The sequence below is a fragment of the Molossus molossus genome, unplaced genomic scaffold, assembly GCF_014108415.1.
Source record: "Molossus molossus isolate mMolMol1 unplaced genomic scaffold, mMolMol1.p scaffold_m16_p_5, whole genome shotgun sequence".
NCBI classification, from domain to species: domain Eukaryota; kingdom Metazoa; phylum Chordata; class Mammalia; order Chiroptera; family Molossidae; genus Molossus; species Molossus molossus.
This window is the reverse complement of record NW_023425388.1, coordinates 50,497,896-50,520,387: the sequence shown is the minus strand read 5'-3', so window position 1 is coordinate 50,520,387 and position 22,492 is coordinate 50,497,896. Positions and strand designations below refer to the sequence as shown.

General features: G+C 37.3%; 1 protein-coding gene across 6 annotated transcripts; it reads left to right on the top strand.

Moving 5' to 3' along the window:
- Nucleotides 1–618: 618 nt before the first annotated feature.
- On the top strand, nt 619–22,004 carry TRA2B (transformer 2 beta homolog). 6 transcript variants are annotated; one of them, XM_036242446.1, is made up of 12 exons: nt 2,807–2,970; nt 3,934–4,130; nt 6,770–7,045; nt 8,062–8,182; nt 12,021–12,154; nt 13,180–13,342; nt 14,841–15,029; nt 16,557–16,672; nt 17,998–18,081; nt 19,275–19,334; nt 20,275–20,348; nt 21,014–21,430. In XM_036242446.1, the coding sequence occupies exons 4-12, from the start codon at nt 8,105–8,107 to the stop codon at nt 21,022–21,024; spliced, it is 909 nt and encodes a 302-aa protein (XP_036098339.1). In that variant the 5' UTR covers nt 2,807–2,970; nt 3,934–4,130; nt 6,770–7,045; nt 8,062–8,104; the 3' UTR covers nt 21,025–21,430. The 6 variants fall into 6 exon arrangements, with proteins under 6 accessions (XP_036098340.1, XP_036098339.1, XP_036098338.1 ...); XM_036242445.1 differs by having other exon boundaries at nt 6,770–7,167; XM_036242449.1 differs by having other exon boundaries at nt 2,808–2,970; nt 8,062–8,125.
- The last annotated feature ends 488 nt before the right edge of the window (nt 22,005–22,492 follow it).

Sequence of the window (22,492 nt, the reverse complement as noted above, 5' to 3'; positions counted from 1 at the left end):
TTTCAGACCACCCTTGACTGCAGGCAGCTGAAATCATGGGGACTGAAATCATAGATAAGGGGAGACTATTGTATACTATATACTGTTGGGTGCCAGCGAAATTAATCTTCCTTCCTTGTGACATTACTCTAGTTGTATATACCTCTAGCACTTAACATTAGTTTACAAATGTGTGTTCAATGTTCTCCCTCTAAGACCACTAACTTCTTAGGAGTAGAGATTGTCTGACCTCAGGGCCTCAAGCTCTGGTAAGTGCTTTGGCATTTAATACGCGTTCAAAAGATCTGCAATTAAGGCCAAATAAATGCAAAGTAGAAAACGCAGTACATGGATATTTGCCTTCTCCAACCAAAAGAAGGCACAAAAAATAGAAACTTACAAGGCGGAAAAAAGAAATGAAAGATGGGATAAAGGGAGGGCATCCCCTCCCTTCTTTCCCCTGCCTACGAGGGTTTCCCTGGAAAGTTCCAGAAAGAAGTCAAGTGTTACCGGGTGGTATCATCACCCTCTGAGGCACCACACAGGCCAACCAGCAGGCTTTCCCGCCTCAGAGACCGATGGGGGTAGGGCCCCGGGAGAGGTGACGCTTACGTCACATCCGGTTCGCGAAGCGCCTTTGCTGGAAAGGAAAACAAGCGCGGAGGGGCGGGGCCAACAAAGCGCGCGTTCTGAGAGGGGGCGGAGCTGGGTTAAAGACGCTGCGTCACATCCGAAAGCCTTAGAGTCCGTGTGGAAGCGGTGCGGAGCAGTTCGGTTCGCAGCGGCTTGGAAACTAGTGCGTTCTGCAGGCTGCGGCGGAGCCTCCATAAAGAAGGAGCAAGAGGTCGGCGGCTTCTATTGAAGCACATCGAGCCGAGCGGCGGCAGCAGCTGGGAGTCATGAGCGACAGCGGCGAGCAGAACTACGGCGAGCGGGTACGTAGAGGTGCTACGGGGGTGGCTGTGTGGTCCCAGCTTCTTCATCTTTCAGGCCCGACGGCCTCGTTGCAAGAGACGAGCGATTTCGGCTCCGAAGTCTGAGGCCGGGAGGTTAGGAGTCGGATTGAAAAAGCCTTTGTGGATAGTGTTTATTGATGAAGGCCAAAGGCAAGTTATGTGGCCTACCCGAGTCGGCGGTTTTTTCTGTTACAAGAGGGAGATTAAAAATGGCCGCTGCGTCCCCTCGGTGTTGGGGGAGGGGAGCGGTATCTTATTTCGCCGTTGCTCTCCTGCGAAGCCTTCGCCGCAGCCATCTTGGGCTGGCGGGCTGGGCGCGCTGCCAGAGGCACAAAATGGCGGCGGAGCCGCGCGTCCACGCGGGCTCGGCTCGCGCCTCACCAGGGTACCCGGGGGGGCGGGTAGAAAAAGAAAGGGACGTTCTTTGGGATCTTCCACCCGGTGTTTAAGTTAAGAAAGGATCATGTTATAGACCTGGAAGGATAGAATCTAGTGTGTGCTTGGGACTTTCAGGATGGGGAGAACTAACCTAAGTAGACAAAATCCTTGGTCCGTTAGTTTGGGGAGATTGAGCGCGGGCTTTGTGTTAGGCCTAAATGGAATGCTTTTCTTTGAAACCGAATCTCAGTGTAAAGTAGAATAGACCACGAGGTGTCTTAAGATTGTCATCCTATTTGGAGTAGGTGTTTTTTTCCATGGGATTGTATAGGAGAAATTGGCGGGCAACGATTTATGGCGCCGTTATTTCCTTTGTTTCGAGGCATTTAATTCTGTGGAGCATTTGTTCCTTTTTTAAAAATTGTTTTAAAATTTTTTAAGTCCCCACCTTCCTGGTGTGGAGTTCGGTGCGGGTTGATTGATTTGAGGAATAAAACATTTCCAGGTTTGAAACAGCACGATGTAGATAGAGCTTGATTTGCGGGGTGTGGGTTCTAATGAAGATGCCTCAATGCAAGGCTTGCCAGAGTCTTGCATATTGGAGATTAAGGAGAATTTGTTAGAAAGGTGATAAAAAGCACCATAGAACCTGTTTTTTTAACTTGACGGGGTGTTTTTACAGTTTGTTACTTGTTAAATTTTCCCTTTCTGGTAGAGCCACCTTAAAGGTGTCAGTAACTGTCAGTTAAATGTATCCAATTACTTGAGCAAACTCGTATAAGATTTGGGGTGGTTTAAAAATAAACTATTTAGCTCCTGGAGCCAAATCTGTTTGATTTGATTTTAACTAATCAAGCTTCTCTTTTATATAGTCATATGAATATTTCCTTTTTATGTTTTTCTCTTAAATGATTCTAGAGTCACTAACGTGTGTACAATTGTTTTTTAAGTTCTTGCTTTCGTAGGGTAAGAAAGTTTGAATTGGATTTGCAAGTTGTTAAAGCTGTGACTTCTAGTTTCTACTAGTTGAATATACTGTGGAAACCAGTCATTGGTCTTTGGGCTGGAAAGCAAATGATAGTTTCAAGTTATCAGTGATTAAACAAAAACAATTACTGGGTACTTTTGCACTGTTTGGGGACTGTAAAAGGACTGCTTTCTGTCCAGGGGAGCTCTTAGTTGAATTTACCTGAATAAGTTACTGTGATGCTGTGCTTTTGGAGATGAAAAATTTTACACAAGGAAACAGTTGTGGTATTAGATCCTGGTTTGAGACAGCTCAAGAGGTGTCATTAAGTAGAATTTTTTTGAAGTGGACATACTCCTTCTAGTGGAGTATCTACATCTTAGGGTTTTCTAAAATGCTAGTATATAGAATAGGTATTCACTAAATTATTATGGAAGGCCAGAACGCTGTAAAATAACTTTAAGTTACATGCTGGAAATTAGTTTTGTTTTGTTCTTTTTTTCCTTAGGAATCTTGACTTTTCCTGCAAGACTTTTCTAAACTTGAAGTTCTGGGATACTTCCATTTTGTTTGGTTGGTGTTTTGTATGTTGATTGCTTTCCAACTGGTAGTTGGAAACTGAAGTTGTTAGAATAGAACTAAAACAAACATATGTTTAACTCTCAAAGAATGCTTGGCCAAACCATAAAGGTCAGTGGAACTAGTTAAATAAGATGCCATGAAAGGGGCTAGGTAGGTAGAACAGTCAGATCTGACTGGCAAAAAAAACCTTGATTTTGGAAGTGCCTGAAAGCAGTGACAAAGTTGCATTAAGGGCAGTCAGTAATCTTGTGACATGCCTGGAATCTCTCTGGAGCCTGAAAAATATTTATGCCACTGTAGGCTCTCAAACATTCTAACCTGGTCATGTAAGTCACTAATACAAATCTCAGATCAGCTGTAATTTCTCACACCCCCAAAGTAACTCTTAAGAAAATTTCCTCCAATCCTTTAAACATCGGAAGTTGCTCCTCTCCTAAACAGAATGGTTGTGTGTGTGCAGTAAATAATAAATTGTTCTCTTAGAACTGGTTTGGTTTGTCCCCTTGTCTCATTTTAAATGCGTGGGTGGGGGTGCGTTCTTGAATATTTGTGGTTCCTGTCACACTTGCTTTTATGGCAGAATTTCACTTTTACCTGTACCTGGGATTTTTGTGTCATAGTTGATTTAAATTCAAGAACTGTGTCTCCAATTGGAGTTGACTTCCTGACCTGGCCAAACCCATGCGAATGTTGTAAATGTTTTTCTTCTCCAAATTCAAGTGTCTTCCAGAATTTCCAAAATTTGTCTGGCGAACATTTTTTTTTTTTCCCCAAAGGGTCTGAAACCTTTTGCCATTAAAAGGCAATCTTAACAGTTATGTCACAGTTTGGTAGAATATCGGCTATTTTTATAGAAGTAGTGTGTTTGCAATGTAGGTACTTTATTCTTTAGTCTTATTTTCTGTAGACATGAATAGTATCTGGATACCATCCCATCAAACTGCCTTTCAGATTCTGCAGTTTTCCTTTTCTTCTACTTAATCTAGGGTTCTTTTAGTATTCTTTGCTTTTCGGCCCAATTCCAAATTCTAATTTTCATAACTGAAACATCTCAATCTATTTCTTTTTTAGAGAATTGTAGCCATTGCACCAAATCCCTTTAATAAAGGATTGAATTTATGTGGAGTGGGAGGACATAGTTTGCATTGTTTTGTTTCATTGAGTAATTAGGCGTGAGTCTCTTGAAGAAACCAGGTTGTTAACTAAGAATGATTTAATATTGTGAATATTGTCTGAAACTAGAAGGTGGAATTCCAAGTGATTATAAGGTAAGTAATACTGGTTTTGTGTTTTAAAAAAATGTTTTTCGGGGGGAATTCAGGTGGAGAGAGATGTGTTAAATAGAATTCACCTTGTACATCCAATTCCATTTATGGTCAATAAAACCCCCAAACATAAGTGATAAGTATTAATATTTTGTAGTTGATCACATTTTTGCCCAAGAGGACAGAGCTATAATTGTGTGTCTTTTGAGTCTTAGCACTGTGTCACATAATGTTGATCCGTTTTTACACATAAATTGTATTATTTCTCACTACGTATAGTGATGGGATGGTGATTGGTGTTTACAAAATTTAAGTGTTTTTACAAAGGTTAGTTGACGGGAGGGGGTTGTTTCACAATGAATTAGGTATTGTCAGTTTTGTTTTTAGGCTGTAAGCCAGAATAAAGTTCTTCACTAAAGCAAGTTAGAGTCTTCAAGTTCCCAAAAATCTTTGCTTTTGTTTTGGGGGTTATTTTCAGATTGTTGTTTTTATCAGCATACATGGTCTATTACAGCATGAGATGGGGCCCCTCTTTTTGTATTGATTTTTGTATGTAGCTATCAGATTAATAAGGTAGTCTTCTGAAAGTCAAAAGCATACTGTACCTAAACTTGCTTTTACTGGAAAGTACATTCTTAAAACTAAGAATGTAAATTTAGAGTGGACTGTTTTTGCAAGAGATCTCTCAAAAGCATGGGCTTACAACTGATTTAGACATGTCTGATGGTTTTTTCAGAGCATATTCTTGGTCTGAGGATTTTTCTATCTACCCAACCTTCTGGTAGAGTGGCTACAGAAGAAGATTTAAAAGCCCTTATAGTGATATGAGTATCAACCATAATGGTGGCATTGATTTGCTCCCACCCAATTTTTAAAATAGTAATTACCTTGCAATCAGCTTAATGAATTTGCACGTTTTTAATATTACATGAATTCCCAATGTAACCATTAGAATCATTTTAACAGGAAAATGTATAGATGAGGGGGGCAAGTTTCTGCTTATTTCTAAGTAGGCGCTCTTAACCAAATAATTAGCTCATTAGTTTGTCTTCTAGTTTTATAAAGTGGCCACTTTGTAGCTGAGTTGAAATAAACCTTGTGTTTATGTTATTTAGTAGTGTGATTTTGTAATTCAGATACAAAAGAAGGGAAAAGGTTGGGAAGGAGTAATGAAATAACAGCAGGAAGGTGTCCATATTGAAAAGTAGGTGCTATCTAGAGCTTTGGCCTCCATTCCAGTATCTTCTGCATCTAAGTCCTGTATCTGTACATACTCTTTAGGAGCCCTAAGAGGAAACCTGCTTGGGCATTCTGATTCCACGATTACATTTGTGCTGTCAGCAAACAGTTCCCATTACATTTTAGTGATGGATATTAAAAGAAAACCAATTATTGTGACTCCCTTAATTAAAAAAAAAACAAACTATTTAAAAATTTTCCTGGATTAAATAAACAGTAATTGACTTAAAAACTGTATTGAAAAATAAGCTTATTCTCTTAGAAAAGATATCACAGCATTTCCACAATAGCCATGGCTGCCTTTATGCCCAGATAGGTATAAAGACTTTTTTTTTTTTTTTTAACTTTTTTCTCTTTTTTAAAGGAAAGCTTTATTTTTCCCAGAAAGAAAATAAAACTAGGAGAGGAAATTATTGACAGCGGAATGAAAGATCATAAGGTGAAATGCAGGAAAACTAGGATGTTTTATGAGGGCAGTATTTTGTTTAGGGTGTTGAACAGACACTATTATTTATACTTAACTGGTGTCAAATATTTTCAGTGATTTCAGGAGGTGAGCTATAATTTTACCCATGTTGCCACCTTTAAAAGTAGAATTTCTCCCTTGGGCTGCAGAAGTTTTAATATTTGTTAATTGAGGGGGGAAGTTTACAACATTATTTGAAAACACCAATGTTGCTTTCTAGTTTGTTCTGCTTTCCTTCATAGCTACTTGAATATAGTCTTTGGTTGACTTGATTTTAGTTCTAAATTCAGTAGTTAGACCATTTATAATATAAAATCTCACTAGAGCAGCTTTCTAACTGTAGGTTGAACACTCAAGCATAGTCCAAATTTTCAGATTCCCTGACATTGTCTTTCCATAGAGCTCTTTAGATATGTGGTACAAAAGTGTGTGACATTAAATACATTCCTTGACCATATAAGACAAGTCACAATTTGTAAACCTCTTCGCCCCTGAGCCCTGTCATCATTGTACAAATGAATTGTCCGTGCTTTCCTTTCTTGCACTATTGTATTAATGTGTCATTTTTTTGGCTGGAGTTGTGCTTTTGACACTTAACATATTTTCTACTGATGGATAAAATAAGAAGTGTGAAATGTAATTATCGTTCTTAAAATGTTAGATGAACAGTAAATGTTCAGTTGCGCACTTCACATTCAACTTAAGCATGATAAAGCTATTTGGAATAGACGAATGAGATTGATTACCATATATCTTAGAACCAACAGGAAACTATAGAGTTTCAGTTTTTTGAGCTGCATATTCTAGGTGTTTTGTTTTTTTGTTATTTTTTTTTTTAATCCAAAACAAGGGATTTTTTTTTTCTAGTTTCAGTTTTGGCACTGGATTTTATCCTGGAGTTTTAAAATATTCTTCATCCTGTTCTTTTTCTATTAAGGTTAATGTTGAAGAAGGAAAATGCGGAAGTCGTCATTTGACAAGTTTTATAAATGAGTATTTGAAGCTCAGGAATAAGTGAAGCTGAAATTTGAAAAAATTAAAGAAAGAATGCATGCTAATTATCAGACCAGAAGTCCCACTTGTAGAATATTGAGCAATTTGTGTGAAGTGGGGAAGATGAAAGAAGTCAGAATTTGAAACGGAAGAATGAAGAAAAGAAATAAAAATGAAGTTAAGATAAGAAGTAATCTGGAATCAGAAAGCACTACGCTAAGTAATTACTAGTCTGTTTATGTGTCCCTGTATATTTTGCTAAACATGCATGCATTATTTGTTTAATAGAAGAAAATATATACAGGGTAAAGAAGTGCCTTCCAGGGGAAACGTTTAAATTAGGTAATTCTAATTTTAACTTCTTAGTCAAATTATATTGAAATGCGATTTTTAAAAAATAACCCTTTGTAGTCAAATACCAGGCAGGAATGAGCCCACCAGAATGGGTAACAGTTAGCTTCATATTGTTCCCTCTAGATTTTTCGTCTTTCTAACTGCTGCTCCTGGGGCATGAGTGAGTACCTCCAGAGTTGGAACTGGTGGTCTTTGCCACCCCCCTGGACTTTTACAGTGCACTGACCCCTATCCTTTCATACTGAGCAATATACAGGGTGGGGCAAAAGTACGTTTACTGTTAAGAGTTTGTGAAAGTTTATTCTTGAATTGTTATTCCTTGTTTTCCACAGGAATGACAGTGAACCTTCTTTTGCTCCATCCTATGTACAGGATGTTGTCAAGGTTTTCCTAAAGAATGTCACCAGAATGGTGTAGAACCAAACCCTCAAAATCCAAGCGTTGAACAGGATACTTTTGGCATTTGTGAAAACAATTTCTTTACAGATGGCAATAGTGGAAAGCTATGACCACTTAGGTCCTAACTTTAAGGTGCATGTGTGCTAAATTCACAAGGTTGATTCTTAATTCTTTTCTGTTTAATGCTTATTCCAGCTGTGACAAGGGTTCGTACTAAAAATAACAGTGGCTTCCCTTAGAATAAGGTGGGTCACACATGCAAGTGAACAGGATATCTAACTCAGTGGCAATAGTAGCAGGTGCTTCATTCAGAAATCAGCTTTATTTCTTTTTCTCATTTTCTGCTATTAACACTTAACTATTATAATGATGTAGGAGGTATAGATTATAAAGGAGCTGTATTCTGGTTCCCCACTCCCACCACTTATTGGGAGAATAAATCCAAAAGTTCTGTCATTTTCCTTTCTATGTGTTTTGTTTTAGCTGAATAGAAGAGTCAGATGATTGTAATGATACCTTCGGTTGGATGGAACAAGTACACATCAAAGTAATACTCAATGGTAGCCAACCAACAGCTGTCTTCTACTCTATTGGGGAAGCCAAGGTTATCACTTACCCTTTCTGAAATGAAAAACCTAATTAAAAAAAAAACACACACAAACTTTTCCTCTTACCTGAAACCTATATAATTGTATTAACCAATGTCATCCCAATAAATTCAATTACATTTTTTAAAAAAAAAAAACTTTCCTCTGACTGTTGCCGGGTCTACTGCTCATGGAAAAACTGGTTTACGTTACATTTCTAGAGGGATCCATTTTCTGAGGCTGTATGGCCTATTTATTGTCAGGGTATTGACCTTTTTTATAAAAGACTATTTCCAGCATTTGCTTTGCCCCATTGCTGCTTTGTAAAATTTTTTGCTTTGTACAAACTAATAGCATTATTAACTTTGCATTCTGAGTTAATTAGAGATTAGGCAGAGAGTTGAGGTAAAGGTGATGTGAATGGATATTTTTCTGCGATCCCATGGGTTCTTTTATTTATTAGAATACCTGAAAGGTCCTTGGGGCCCAAAAGTAAAATCTTAACTAGCTCTCAAAGGGGAAGAGGGCAGTTTAGGGTTTGATTAAATGGTCTAAGATAGATAACAGGGCGAAAATAAACATTCATGTTATTTGACCATCTTATTCATTCAGGTGTTTTGTTTCCTTTGGCCAGACCTCTTCTCTCTCCCCTCCCCCCATCATTAGGGAGGTAAGATAGGGGACAGGCCTCTTGTCCTAGACAGTAAAATACATGCCCCAAGAGGGCTGATTAATGCTAGGGTGTGGTGGGGGGGCAGGTGCAGCAGAGATAATGAAAAAAGTTCCAGGAAGACGCCTTTGCCAAGAAAAACCAGATAGGATGCATAAAACTTCAGAGGTTGACTAAACTAGTGAGATTTAACTAGCATCATAAATGTGTGTGTGGTGCGTTTTAAGAAATGTAGGTATCCAACTCAAGACCTAAAATCCGCTCCAGATGGAGGACTTGTGTTTTTGAATGCTGTATAGGTTTACAAGAGCCAGTTTTAAATTTTATTTACTGCATTCATTTTTTAAAATAGTGCATGAGAAATCTAGCAATTGGTTATTCCCACTTCTGTCACCTCTTCCAAAAAGTTTTTCTAAGGTAGCACCTTCTCAGAATAGGGAAATGGAGATTACAGTATTTTGTTGGAAGGCTGAGTTTGTTTTTTTCTGATGTATTCCCTGTAGGTTGTATATTAGTATGTGTATGGCTGAGATCCAATCTAGAAGAACTGAATTTCTTGAGCAGTTTTCAGGGTATTTCTGTCTTTATTTTAATTGTGCTCCTTTTAGTTAGTTCATGGTCCATTTCCTTGAGGTACTGATGTCCATAGTAGTGCTTCTTTTGGTAGGGTTTTAATATGTTGACACCGGTAGCTTTGTCAGCTGAAAGTAGACTTAGAATTTTCCTTGTGTGTAGAAGGTTTTTTCATCTGGTTTCACAGATTTACCTGTGGATTAATAATTAAAGTTATATGCTTTTAGACTTCGCTAATTTAGGCCTCATTTCTTCTAGACAGGCTAAAAACTTCTATGCAGGTATTTCCAACCCAGCTAATGGCCAAGTAACTACAAAAGGGTTTAACTTTAAAAATATCTCTGATGAGAAAAATAGGTAGAGGCATTGTTTAGATATTAGCCTAATCAAGTACTAATATAGAAGGGAAAATTTTCATGTTTCTTCCCCTTTTCCTAGTTTAAGAAATGATTGTTCATAAGATTAGTGCATATACCAGTTAGTTTCGGAGGCTGAGTGAAGTTATAATTTCACAGCTACTAAATCTCTGGCTCTTAGATCTGTTAGAATTTCAGGGGGAAATCGCATTTCAGCTTGGAAGAAGGCTGTTCTTTTTAATGAAGCAAGAGGCTTTAAAAAGGGGGATCTTGACTTTATTCTCTCTTCTTTTATATTCAGATCCCAAGGCTGACTGGTTTCAGTTAACTGCAATAATTTTGTTGGTGATCTTTTAACAATTACTGTGAAGTGCCCATATTCTGCTCTCCCTTCCAGAGCAAGTTTTCTTTGGTTTCCATTAAAGGTTATCAGTGTTCCATGGCATACATAATATTTCTAGTAGTTGAATAAACAGGCATATAGTAACTTGTGGGTCTCTATTACTATCTTCTTTTCTAGATTAGCTTTTGCCTGTGGTAGAAACTACACCCTATTTTTGAAAATTATGTTGTCCAAGAGTAGTACCTTTTTCTTTGACTCTTTACAACCATCGACGGAGGGAAGGAGTGGAAAGTTTCGCATTTCATGTCACATCGCGTCACGTTTCTTAATGACTTTGAGATAATATTGGAAAGTTTCTAAAGTTGTTTTGGGCCTAGAGACCAGAACTCATTTTACCAGCTGAGTTAACTCTTTTCTTCCGTGTTCTAATCTTCACATTTTAATGCTTCTTTGTTGTTGCGTGTAAATTTTTTCCTCTGGACGTCACAGAAAGGATCCTCCAAAATTTTCTCCATTGTGCTGTAAATCCAGAACAGAGTCTAAGATGTTTGGGGCTGTAACTTTAAAACAATCCAGTGTCTTAGATTTTTTTCAAGAATGGCCAGAATATTCTAAAGGTCTATCCCACAAGGAGGTCTCTTTATGATAACTTTTATCCAGGAGCTTCAACATTCATTCTTCCTCTATAGTAATGTTGGTTCCTTTTGAGTCTGGCCATTTTGCTCTAACATGGGAGGAAAGGCTCATTGGACTTTGTGCCTTTTAGTTTGCCTAAGATTGGATAATTTGAAATAGAGGATGTGAGTGTGGGTGTTCTCTCCTTTGTATCCAGTTTTCTGTTTCTGTACCTTGGCAGAATGTTTCTCTGGTTCTATTAGTTGTTATGTATGTATGCCTTGTCTGCTGATTAGTTGACCATTGGTGAACTACTAGTTATCCTATTTACCCATTTCGCTGTTGGTTTTGTTTTGAGAGAGGATAGAATCTTTATGTGCCACTTATCTGCTAGCTAGTCCTAGTTTTGATTGGGAAAGCTATGGATATATAGTATATACCTAGACCCCTTTTTTTTGCATATAATTCTTGAATTCCCTTTCTGAGCCTAGATGAGAAGCCCCTAAATTCATGTTCTGGTTTTCATAGGTACTTTAGATAGCTTTTCTAACTTAGTTTCACTTTGCCCTGGCTCATCTCCATTTAACTGAGGAAGCTGTAGCTCTCTGGCACCTTCTCTACTCTTACCTTTGCACAATTCACTGCCTTTCTGCTATAGCTCCATCTGGTTTGTTTGTTTAAGGGTCTTACGGGGCCTCCCACCATGGTTAGATGGAACAGAGTCTTGCCTGTCTAGTGTCCTTCAAGCTGGTCCTTGCTTTCCACTAGGCTTCTACATTTCTCTAGGACTTGAAAAAGGTTGTCCTTGTCTCTTTCCCACTGAATATAAATGCAATTTGAATAGCTGAGGTCTTATTAAAAAGTCAAACGCACTTTTAAAGTTTCATGAATTTCATAGGGTTCTGTTTTTATTGATGGTAACTTGATATAGGTATAAAGGATAGATGTCATAGTTATTAATAAGGTTCTTTCTCACCCTAGTCTTTATGGAGTAACATTCCCTAAACACAATCCTTGGACAATCCCTCAGCTGCTTGGCTTTAACACCCCTTTCTGAAGAATGTGGGGTCAGTTAACTCTTACCCCTGCTCCAAAAAAGGTGGAAGTTCACGTTAATCGACTTATGTCAGTTGGAGCAATGTAACTGTTATACCAGGTATATTCAGTTCCTGCCCTTACCTATGTTTTCTTATCTTGGAAGGGGGATTGCTTTCCCTCACCATTTATCTCACAGCAGCTTATTTGTTTTAAAGTTGCCCAGAAAGTATACAAATTAAACTTTTGACATCTACGTGTAGGAATCCCGTTCTGCTTCCAGAAGTGGAAGTGCTCATGGATCTGGGAAATCTGCAAGGCATACCCCTGCAAGGTCTCGCTCCAAGGAAGATTCCAGGCGCTCCAGATCAAAGTCCAGGTCCAGATCTGAATCTAGGTAAGAAAGACTCTTGGGATTTCCTTCTGTTACTTGTAGCTTTGAAATTGGTGTGAGCTTTGTAAACTAGGAAGATAGAGAGGATTCGATCATTTGTTGGCCTATGTAATACTGTAACTGGAAATGAACTTAATCCTAATTTCTGTGAGACCAAAGACTAGGATTAGTGGTTAAGAGCCTGGGCTTTTGAGTTAGGCTTCAAGAAATCTTACCTCTGTTTTTTCTCGCTTGGGCAGATTACTTAACCTTTTTCCACTTTAGCTTCCTTATCTATAAAGGCAAGTTAGTAATAGTACCAGTTCTTCAGAATTGTTGTGAGGATTAACTATGAGTTTAAGTAAACTGCATATTAGTATGGCAAATATACTGCAGGACACTGGCTTTCGGTAACTGCAATATTTGATAAATAGGTGTAGTCTAGTGTTATATTACATGTATGTATAAAACAAAAATTAAATACCACAAGCACTTTTTTAAATGTTGGTCAGGAGTAGGCCATACATCCTGGTTTTCTCAGGACAGCCCTAGTTTATGCCTGTTGTCAAGCCTTAATTAACAGCACCTCGTCTCTTACAATGTGGCCTCTCTGGTTTGGATGACAACTTATATGATAACTAGTTAGTTAAGAGTAACTGGTTGATTTTAAAACATTGCGGGAGGGAACTACAGTGATGGTAATTTTTATCTTACTGGTGGGCATAATGTGAGAAGCAGAAAAATAGGATGGTATTCTGAGGGGAGAAGTAGACATATATCAAGCTGGTATGAGTACATGTTTTCTGATTTTCAAAAGATAATTAAATGTGTTCATTTTATTATTTTAAGAAATGTTGGAAGAGGTAGTGGTTTTGAAACTGAATTTACAATTGAAAAAAATTATGATTCCACCCAATTGGTATCATGTTAGTATGTGCCTGGCTTGTGTTCAATCTTCTGGAGTTTAACACTAGAACAGAGTTTTGAAAGAATTGAAAGTCATATCTTGTCAGCTATTTAGTCATGACCTCGAAGCCTTTGTTTTGCAGGTCTAGATCCAGAAGAAGTTCTCGAAGGCATTATACAAGGTCACGATCTCGATCTCGCTCCCATAGACGATCTCGCAGCAGGTCTTACAGTAGAGATTATCGAAGACGTCATAGCCACAGTCATTCTCCCATGTCTACTCGCAGACGTCATGTCGGGAATCGGGTAAGATGAAAAATGTTCTGTTTTTGAAACAATGGACTAAAACCATTTTAATACATACAGTCCTATCTCTCTCTTTTTTTAGAGTTTGATTTTATTTGGCAGTGAAACATTAGCATTGAATATACACGAGTTACCTTCTGAAGCTTTTTAGTGTTTTGAGATAGTCTCTCTTTAAAAAGTATCTCCCAGCCCTGGTCAGGTAGCTAAGTTGGTCAGTGTCATCCCGATTCGTCAAGGTGTAGTGGGTTTGATCCCAGGTCTGGACACACAACAATAATCAACCAATGAATGTATAAATAAGTGGAACAAAACTCCCTTTTTTAAAATTGATAAAAGGAATCTCCCATGTAATGATCTGCATTTGGACTGTCATTCACATATCTGTTTCATACTGTTACTCAAGTCTACTGGGGTGGTTTTAATACCTTTTACATAATATTTTCCTGACTTTACTATTTAATTGTAAGCAAGTTTCTTTCAGGTAGTGTGGCTTTTTCTTGTCTGCCATGAGAGGTTCCAAATGAGGTGGCATTTGGTGTGTTTATATTGTGATTTCATTCTAGGATCTAAATGGTTTTGTAGGGTGTGTTTTTGAGAGTGAACTGAAATTTGTAGTAAATGAGTTTGTGAAATAAAAACTTGGGGTAATTCATTATGGCAACTGGAATGTCAGCAAGATGTGGCTAGTTTTTTCTTTTTTATAATAATTGCAAACAAGCTGTTTAGTACCCGTTAATAGTTCAACACACATCTTCTTTGACTTCATTTGTGTGTATATGTGACTACCTTGTATATATAATTCTGAAAATAGAATCAAGCCAAGCGTGTCTTACGTCTTAATTCCGCATTTAATAATCACTATTTCTCTGGCTTATAGAGACAGTGCTATTCTGATTATCTTTATGTGAACTTGTAAACATTTCTTAGAATAAATTCCTAGAAAGTGAATCAGTTGAGCCCTGGCTGGTTTGGCTCAGCAGTTAGAGCATTGGCCCGCGGTCCAGAGAGAGCCAGGTTCAGTTCCCGGTAAGGGCATGTACCTCGGTTGCAGTTTGTCCCCAGCTCTTTGGGTCGCGTGGGTAGCAGCCACTCAATGTGTCCCTTTCACGTCGATGTTTCTCTCTCTTCCTCTTGCTCTATCTAAATAAATTTAAAAAAAAAAAAAAAATGTCCTCTGGTGAGGATAAAAAAGAAAGTGAATCACTTGCCTTCAAATCTTCCCCAAAAAGTTAGTTTGCTTTTCAGTAGATGTGCCCCTATTTCCTTCTACTTAATTCTAAGATTGAAATTACTCCTGTTGTAATCATTTCTGCTCATTCTTAAACTTGTTTTCATTGGAACACTTGCTGTAACACATTAATTTTTAAAGTACTTATGTAGTCTGTTTATCATCTACTTTTATTGGTAATGAAACTTTGGCTAATTTGTATATGGTTCGCTTTTTATTTGATTTACGACTTAAGTTTTAAAAGTTAAAAATCCATTTTTCTATTTCTAGGCAAATCCTGATCCCAACTGTTGTCTTGGAGTATTTGGATTGAGCTTGTACACTACAGAAAGAGATCTAAGAGAAGTATTCTCTAAATATGGTCCTATTGCTGATGTGTCTATTGTATATGACCAGCAGTCTAGACGTTCAAGAGGATTTGCCTTTGTATATTTTGAAAATGTAGATGATGCCAAGGAAGTAAGTAAAAGCATATCTGTACTTTGTAAAAAAGCAATGCTGTTGTGAACTCCCAAGTACTAAATGACCGAGTACTTGAGTTAAGGACATGTTGACATAGTACTTCATATGACTGTTTACAGATGTGATATATATATGTGTCTAGATACGGGTATCTAAAATACAGGAATTTAATACCTTTTAGAATATTTAATCAGTGTTTACACGGAACCGTTTTGTAGAGTGAAGGGCATTTAAAATGATAATTATGGCTCAGGCAAAGTGATTTCTTATTTAGATGTTAATTGATTTGAGACAGAATGTAGGAAGAAAAAATTAGTATGTAGCCTAAAAAGTTTTAAAGATGAATGTGGACCACATTTTAGGAATTGGGGCTTTATTGCATATGGATAATAGCTGAAATCGTCTCCAAGGGATGTACGAGGAGGAGAAAAGCTTGGGAAACAATGATAAGTCATCTGGGGTCAATGTTGAGATTGGGGGATTCAGCTCTAGATAAATTATATAGCTATTTATTAAAACTACTCATTTTTGAAAGCTTTAAGAGTAACCTGAACTACTAAAGGAAGAATCAAAAGCTAAATGCAGGTACTTAGGATGGGTGACTAAAATTTAAGATATTTGAAGGGCTGCTTTAAGGAGTCATTCATTTTCGTTTTAGTAATAATGGAAGCCCAAAGATATAAATAGTATTTTCCCAGGATTACTAATATTATAGGCCTGCTTTCCCTAATTATTTGCTACAGGGCCACAGTTTGCTTTCTGAAAAATAGCATATTTTATATCTCAATCAGTAGTGCCAGTAACTATCTTTCGAGGACTTAACCTTACAAACCGGGAAATACCATGATTGGAATTAGAAATTAAAATCCACTGATTTGGAGGAGGGTGTTCCTTAAATAGTGAATAACTCTTTGGAATAGGATTTTTTTGTTGTTTTGAAGTACATACCTTTTCTCAGTTGCTGATGTTTTAGGTGAAGGAACTATGTATAGCTGTCTTCATATCAGCTTTTTCTATCCATAGGTGGAATCCATCGACTTTTCTGTTAAACATTAGGATATCAGTCACAACTTTTCAGCCCTGCTGTTGTAATGCAAAAGCAGCTATAGATGATATGTAAATTAATGACTAGGGCTTCATCACAATAAAACATTTGTGGCCACTGAAATTTGAATTTTATGTAATTTTCATTTATCGTGAAATCTTATTCCCAGACATTTCAAATCTGTCTCAAGGGTCAGGATTTGCTAAATGTGCACTGCTTCAGAATAAATAATTAACTTTAATTATTTCATGACTTAATTGGCCTTTGTAGCTTTTTTGATAAACATATCTTAGTTTTATGGCTAACTTTAAACAGTTGAATAGGGGAAACAACCTAAAGTTGTAGGTCGAAATGTTCTGCCAACATTAAAATAATTTGTTGCATCTAACTGAAACATACTGTTGGACCTTATTTATAGCTGTTGAATAGTTTGTGATTTTGTTCAGGGTACATATAACAACTTAATGTATTTTTTTAAGGCGAAGGAGCGTGCCAATGGGATGGAGCTTGATGGACGTAGAATCAGAGTTGATTTCTCTATAACAAAAAGACCACATACCCCAACACCCGGAATTTACATGGGGAGACCTACCTAGTAAGTTTATTTTCAAGGTAGAAATTTTATTGACAATTTGGTTCATTCACTTCTAAAAACACAAGTACTGCAGGGAAATCTTTGGCATTTCATCTAATTTTGCCACAATGTAAATCATTTTTCCTGTTTTTCTTAACTGGCTAAAACTATATTTGATAAAATGTATTCAGTGGAAACATTCTGTTTGTGCCACAAATTCTACAGTGACAGCCTAACACAAGATCCCATCCCACTTAATAATAAATGCCATATATTTGGCTTTGCTGGATAATCTAAATGTTTTTTATTAGACCATTTTTCCCAGAATGGCAACTTAACTGTTATAGTTAAAATAAGTTTGTTTCCGCCCGGGCTGGTTTCGCTCAGTGGTTAGAGCGTTGGCCTGCGGTCTGGAGAGACCCGGGTTTGGTTCCCGCTAAGGGCACGTACCTCGGTTGCAGTTTGTCCCCGGCCCTGGTTGGGTCGTGTGGGTGGCGACCACTTGATGTGTTCCTTTCACATAGATGTCTCTCTCTCTCTCTCTCTCTCTCTCTCTCTCTCTCTCTCTCTCTCTCTCTCTCTCTCCCCCCCCCTCTCCCTCCCTCCCTCCCCCTCCCACAAAAAATGGAAAAATGTCCTCAGGTGAGGATAAAAAAATAAACAAAATAAGTTTGTTTCCTTAACAGAGTGGAAAACATAGGCTTTGGTTTTTACACTGACTTCCTGCTGATAGATAATTCTTATTATCATCATTCTTCCCAGTGTGTTTATTACTGGCAGAAAGCTCTAAATTGAATTCATTTTAAAACTTAAGTATAGTGATCTTCTATAAGGTAGAGAATTGTGTAGTTGCCATGTACTAATAGGCTGAACATTCCCACTGGAAACCACATATTCTCCATATGATTTTATTTCCCTCTAGGGAAAATGTGGGATTGGCTGGCAAATTGAAGTTGAAAGCAAGGTAGTAGAATAATGTGTGCCTCCTTAACCAAAAGATTTAAAAACATAGTTATGTACACTGTTACAAGGGAAGTGAAAAGGTGCATTGTTTATCCACTATCGGTGAGAATTCAAATGGCAAAAGTACTCATTTCTCCATTACTTTGGCAGATCTATGACTGTTTTGCCCAGGAGGATACAAAAGGTATACTTGAAGCAATTTCCCAGTCATGTTTATAGAGCTTGGCTGTGTAGGTTGTATTATCCTTAAGATTTAAATAAGATGACATTCCTCTGCTGCTGTTAACAGATAGTCTAAACAGTTTTAAACAGCAAAAGCCATGTGTAGAAAGACAGGGAAGGCCACTTGATATTTTATGAAGTTACATTATTATTATTCACAGTGGTAGCTCTCGCCGTCGTGATTACTATGACAGAGGATACGATCGAGGCTATGATGATCGGGACTACTATAGTAGATCGTACAGGTAAGTTAAACATGATAAAATACGAGTTTTAAGTTGCCAAAAACTTAGAAGTGTCAACTCTTCTGAATCTCAGTTGAAAATTTTTTGTTTCTCAAATTGTAAGAGAAAGGTTATTAAGATAGTAGAAGGGCCCTTAGAGTTTAGTAGAAAGATGGGCAGTGGCAACGTGCATGGGGAGAAGAGGAGAAATAGCCAGGCTTGTGCAGGCTCCCTAGGGGGGAGGGTGGGTGCCTCAGTTGCAACATAATTTAAAGCAGTACTATACTTGTAGTCTTTAATAAACGCATTCCTTTTAATACCAAGATATCTAGCCCTAGAGTTTAAACCAGATTTTTAGGTTTTGTGTCTGGAAACAATTATAGGCCATACTTCAGTTCCCCCCTCCCTTTTTTATTTCTAAAGCAAAATAAGCAGTACTTCAAAAGTTAACGCTTTATCGAGCAGTTTTTTTGTTGTACCTAATGTATCATGCCCTAAAAGGCAGGTAACACTGATTCTTGGAAGAGCCCATAAAAGTAATTATTTAACAACAATAATTTAGTATTAGCAATGGTAAGCGTTTGTTCGTAACCAAACTTAAGAAATTTTTAGGGGCTTCGTAGGTAAATGTTCATCATACTTAAAATACAAAAAGATCTGTTTGAGAATACTTACAAAAGGAAAAGTGAAGTATAAGTTTCCTTTATTTTAGCAGCAGCAGGTAATTTAGACCCTGTCTTGTCAAAATGTAAATTATGTAATGTGTATTGACAACAGTAGTGAGTGGTCCATGATACCTTATTTTGATGTGATGTTGTGGTGTGGATGTCTTTGCACACTCTTTGGAAACATTTAAAAATTGACAATGACTGGTATATTGCTTTCTATAGAAGTGGGTGGGTGCTTAGGATGCTGCTGACATTGCCTAGCATTTTATTCAGAATATTTTTGCATTAAATGGTACTTGGGAGGTTGTTTTCTGGTAGATCTGATTTGATTTTAAATAACTTGAGCATTTACTTTGTTCTAATGATACTTGTTTTAGCCATCAGAGAGAGCCCTGTGCCAGTTTGTTTTAAAAGGATGGGGAGGTGATAAAAGATGGCTCTTTATCATTTTACTTACAAAAAACTAGCTGTTGTTTCTCATGTTTTTATTTTACTGCATGAATTGTCTTTAAAAAACTCAAAAATGCATGCATTTCTGCCTTACAGAGGAGGTGGTGGAGGAGGAGGAGGATGGAGAGCTGCTCAAGACAGGGATCAGATTTACAGGTATGCCAGAACAGGGTTTAAAATCTGTACAATAATAGAAATGGCTGACAGGAAGAAACTCTTATGGTAGTTAAATTATAAGTGACATCACACTAGGGTTGTATTGTGTCAAGTTCATAATATATTGTAATTGACTTCAAGTGATGTGTCCATGGCTTTGTGTGTTTGCAGAAATTCATTGGGCTTTTACTCAGTTGGTACCATTTTGTATTGAATGATGGTATAAATTAAGGTCATTGATAAGAACCCATAATATTTTTAGTCTATTCCTGATAGCTATCCTCTTGTACTACATTTTCTTTGTTATTTTATAAGCATCTCAGAATAAATGAGTGACCACTTAAGTAATTCTTACTTGTACTAGATGAAATCACTTTGATGTACTAGTGATACTTTGTTTTGGGTGTGTAGTTCATGAGGGTGTGGGTGGAATAAGTGGGAAAGACCTTTTCTTCTTGATAATTGTTTTTTTTTTTATCCTCACCCGAGGACGTTTTTTGTTCAGATAGAGTGTTGGGGGGAGAGAAACATTAATGGGAAAGGGACACATCCAGTGGCTGCCTCCCACATGACCCAACCAGGGCTGGGGACAAACTGCAACTGAGGTACATGCCCTTAGCAGGAACCTAACCCATGTCTCTCTGGACCGCAGGCCAACACTCTAACCTCTGAGCCAAACTGGCCAGGGCTCTTTAATATTATACATAATAGAATTTAAAGTGGTTTAGCAGATCAGTGGATAAAACATAGCAAGGAGTGTTCCACTTCTGATAGTTTTAAATGATCAGACCTTGAAGTCCTATGACTAATGCAAAATTTTTGAAAGTCAATGGTGGCCTCCTAGTTTTAGAAGCTGATAAAGGGATTGTGCATAATTTTTATGTCATTTCATCTAATTGTGATCTGTGGAGCCTTAGATGGTCTTGACATTTGTTTACAGAAGGCGGTCACCTTCTCCTTACTATAGTCGTGGAGGATATAGGTCACGTTCCAGATCTCGATCATACTCACCTCGTAAGTTTCTGTGTGGTGTTTTTTCTTTTTTTTTGTCTTGATATTCTTTCGTTTATATATTATAAATAATAGTATGGCTTCCCTTAACTTCCCAAACCACAGCAGAGTATTTCTTTTACACAGAAAGGGTTGCTTCAGGTTGTTTTATCTTCATTATAGATATATTCCAAACATTATGTATAGAATTCCAGAAAGTGAAAACAATCCTTGGAATCTTTTTTCCTAGTAAAAATAGTAAATACATACATATGTGTGTATATATGTGTATATATATATATGGAATCTTTTTTCCTAGTAAAATAGTAAAAATATATATATATATATATATATGTATGTGTGTGTGTGTACACACACACACACACACACACACACTGTCATTATTTGTAGCTTTTCTTTTTAAAGCGTGCTTGTGATTTTTGCACAGCTTGGGAACATCTCAGTGACTTAAAACCTTAGCTCTGGTAACTTCCCAATTACTTCTATTGTTTCACATGAATGCTTTCATTGCTAGTGTGACTCTTGTGTGTGAAAGTCTTTATATTCACAGAAGAGAATCTGGTACATAGGAGTGTCCAAATGGCAGAACAATCTAAAATTCTCACCATTAATGTATACTTGATAATCAGTTCCGTACTGATGCCTTTTTTTTTTCCTCCCCATCCCAGGTCGCTACTAAAGCATGAAGTGGAAGACTTTCTGAAACCTGCCCTAGAGTTTGGATATTGTTTGTGGACAATATTTTTTATTGTCTCCTGTTTAAAAAGTGAACAGTGCCTAGTGAAGTTAGGTGACTTTTACACCTTTTATGATGACTACTTTTGGTGGAGTTGAAATGCTGTTCTCATTCTGCATTTGTGTAGTTCGGTGCTTTGTTCAAAGTTAAGTGTTTTCAGAAAAGTATGTTTTGCATGTATTTTTTTACAGTCTAAATTTTGACTGCTGAGAAGTTTTTATTGTACAAAACTTCATTTAAAAGGTTTTTCTACTGAATCCAGGGTATTCTGAAGATCGAAGCCTGTGTGTAAAATGCTACCAAATGGCAAAAAGCAACAATAAAGTTTGATTTTTACTTTTCTTTCTAACATCAGTGCTTAGCAGAACTGTTCAGATTAGGTTGTCAGCAGTAAATTTAAAGACAAAAAAAGGCCATTTTCCTTCAGTCCATGAAACATACCATACTTAATATATACTTGCAGCTAAGTGTTAAAAAATTATGCTCTGTAACTCAGTACTGCTAGTATTAGAACTAACGATCTTTCAATACAGCAAATGCTTAATGCTTATATTAATGTGGATTTGTCAGCCTTTATGTAATCTGTATTATACATAGGGAGTAAGGAAAGAGTTACACAATGTATGGCTTAAAAGGCTATTTCTTAAAGCTCTTGTAAGGGGATAATGGTATTTCAACTGGTTATCAGCAAGTGACAATACATTCCACCACAAATGTACTCTCGTTCTAGTTTTTTAGACTGTATGACAAAAGTGGGTGCTTCAGAGTTTGGGGAAAGAGAAGGGAACACTGCTGTGTTGTGGATGAACTGAAGACTGCCTGTTCATTTTTTAAATATTATTTTCAGGTCCTTTGCTTACCAGAGGAGGCCCAATTTCACTCAAATGTTTTGAGAATTGTGTTAAATAAATGCAAATGAAAAGTAAAAGGCTGGTACAACTTAAGTTTACAAAGAAGATTTTATTTTAACCTTGTTACTTACAATTAGTTCATTTATAGTTTTTAGTTCCTCATGCAGTATCCCCTGGGCTGAGGTGTTTTTTGGGTGCTGGGGTGTTTTTGTTTTTTTTAACAAGCATAAATTTTATATTCCTGGAAAATATGTTACAGGTTGAGTGACTAGATATTGAAGTGTTCTCCACTTGGGAGTGGCATTGTATTAAATAACACTGGTCTGCTCCCTTCCCCTGAGCATGCCTGAAATGCATGTTCTCAGTATTGTTTCTTCTGAATTTCAGTTAACTTGCATGGCCATTTCTTGGGAAATTGCTATAGGTACTTAATTTTGTTGGCCTGCTGACCTTTATATAGTATAGACCTATCAGATATTGGGGGTTTGGTTCCAGACCATCACAGTAAAGTGAGTTACATGAATTTTATTTCTCGGTGCATAAATACGTCATGTTTATAG

Coding starts and splice junctions, on each gene's coding strand:
- TRA2B (XM_036242446.1), top strand. CDS start 8,105: ATGGAACAAGTACACATCAAAGTAATACTCAATGGTAGCCAACCAACA. Junction 15,030..16,556: donor ATGTAGATGATGCCAAGGAA/GTAAGTAAAAGC, acceptor TATTTTTTTAAG/GCGAAGGAGCGTGCCAATGG. Junction 16,673..17,997: donor TACATGGGGAGACCTACCTA/GTAAGTTTATTT, acceptor TATTATTCACAG/TGGTAGCTCTCGCCGTCGTG.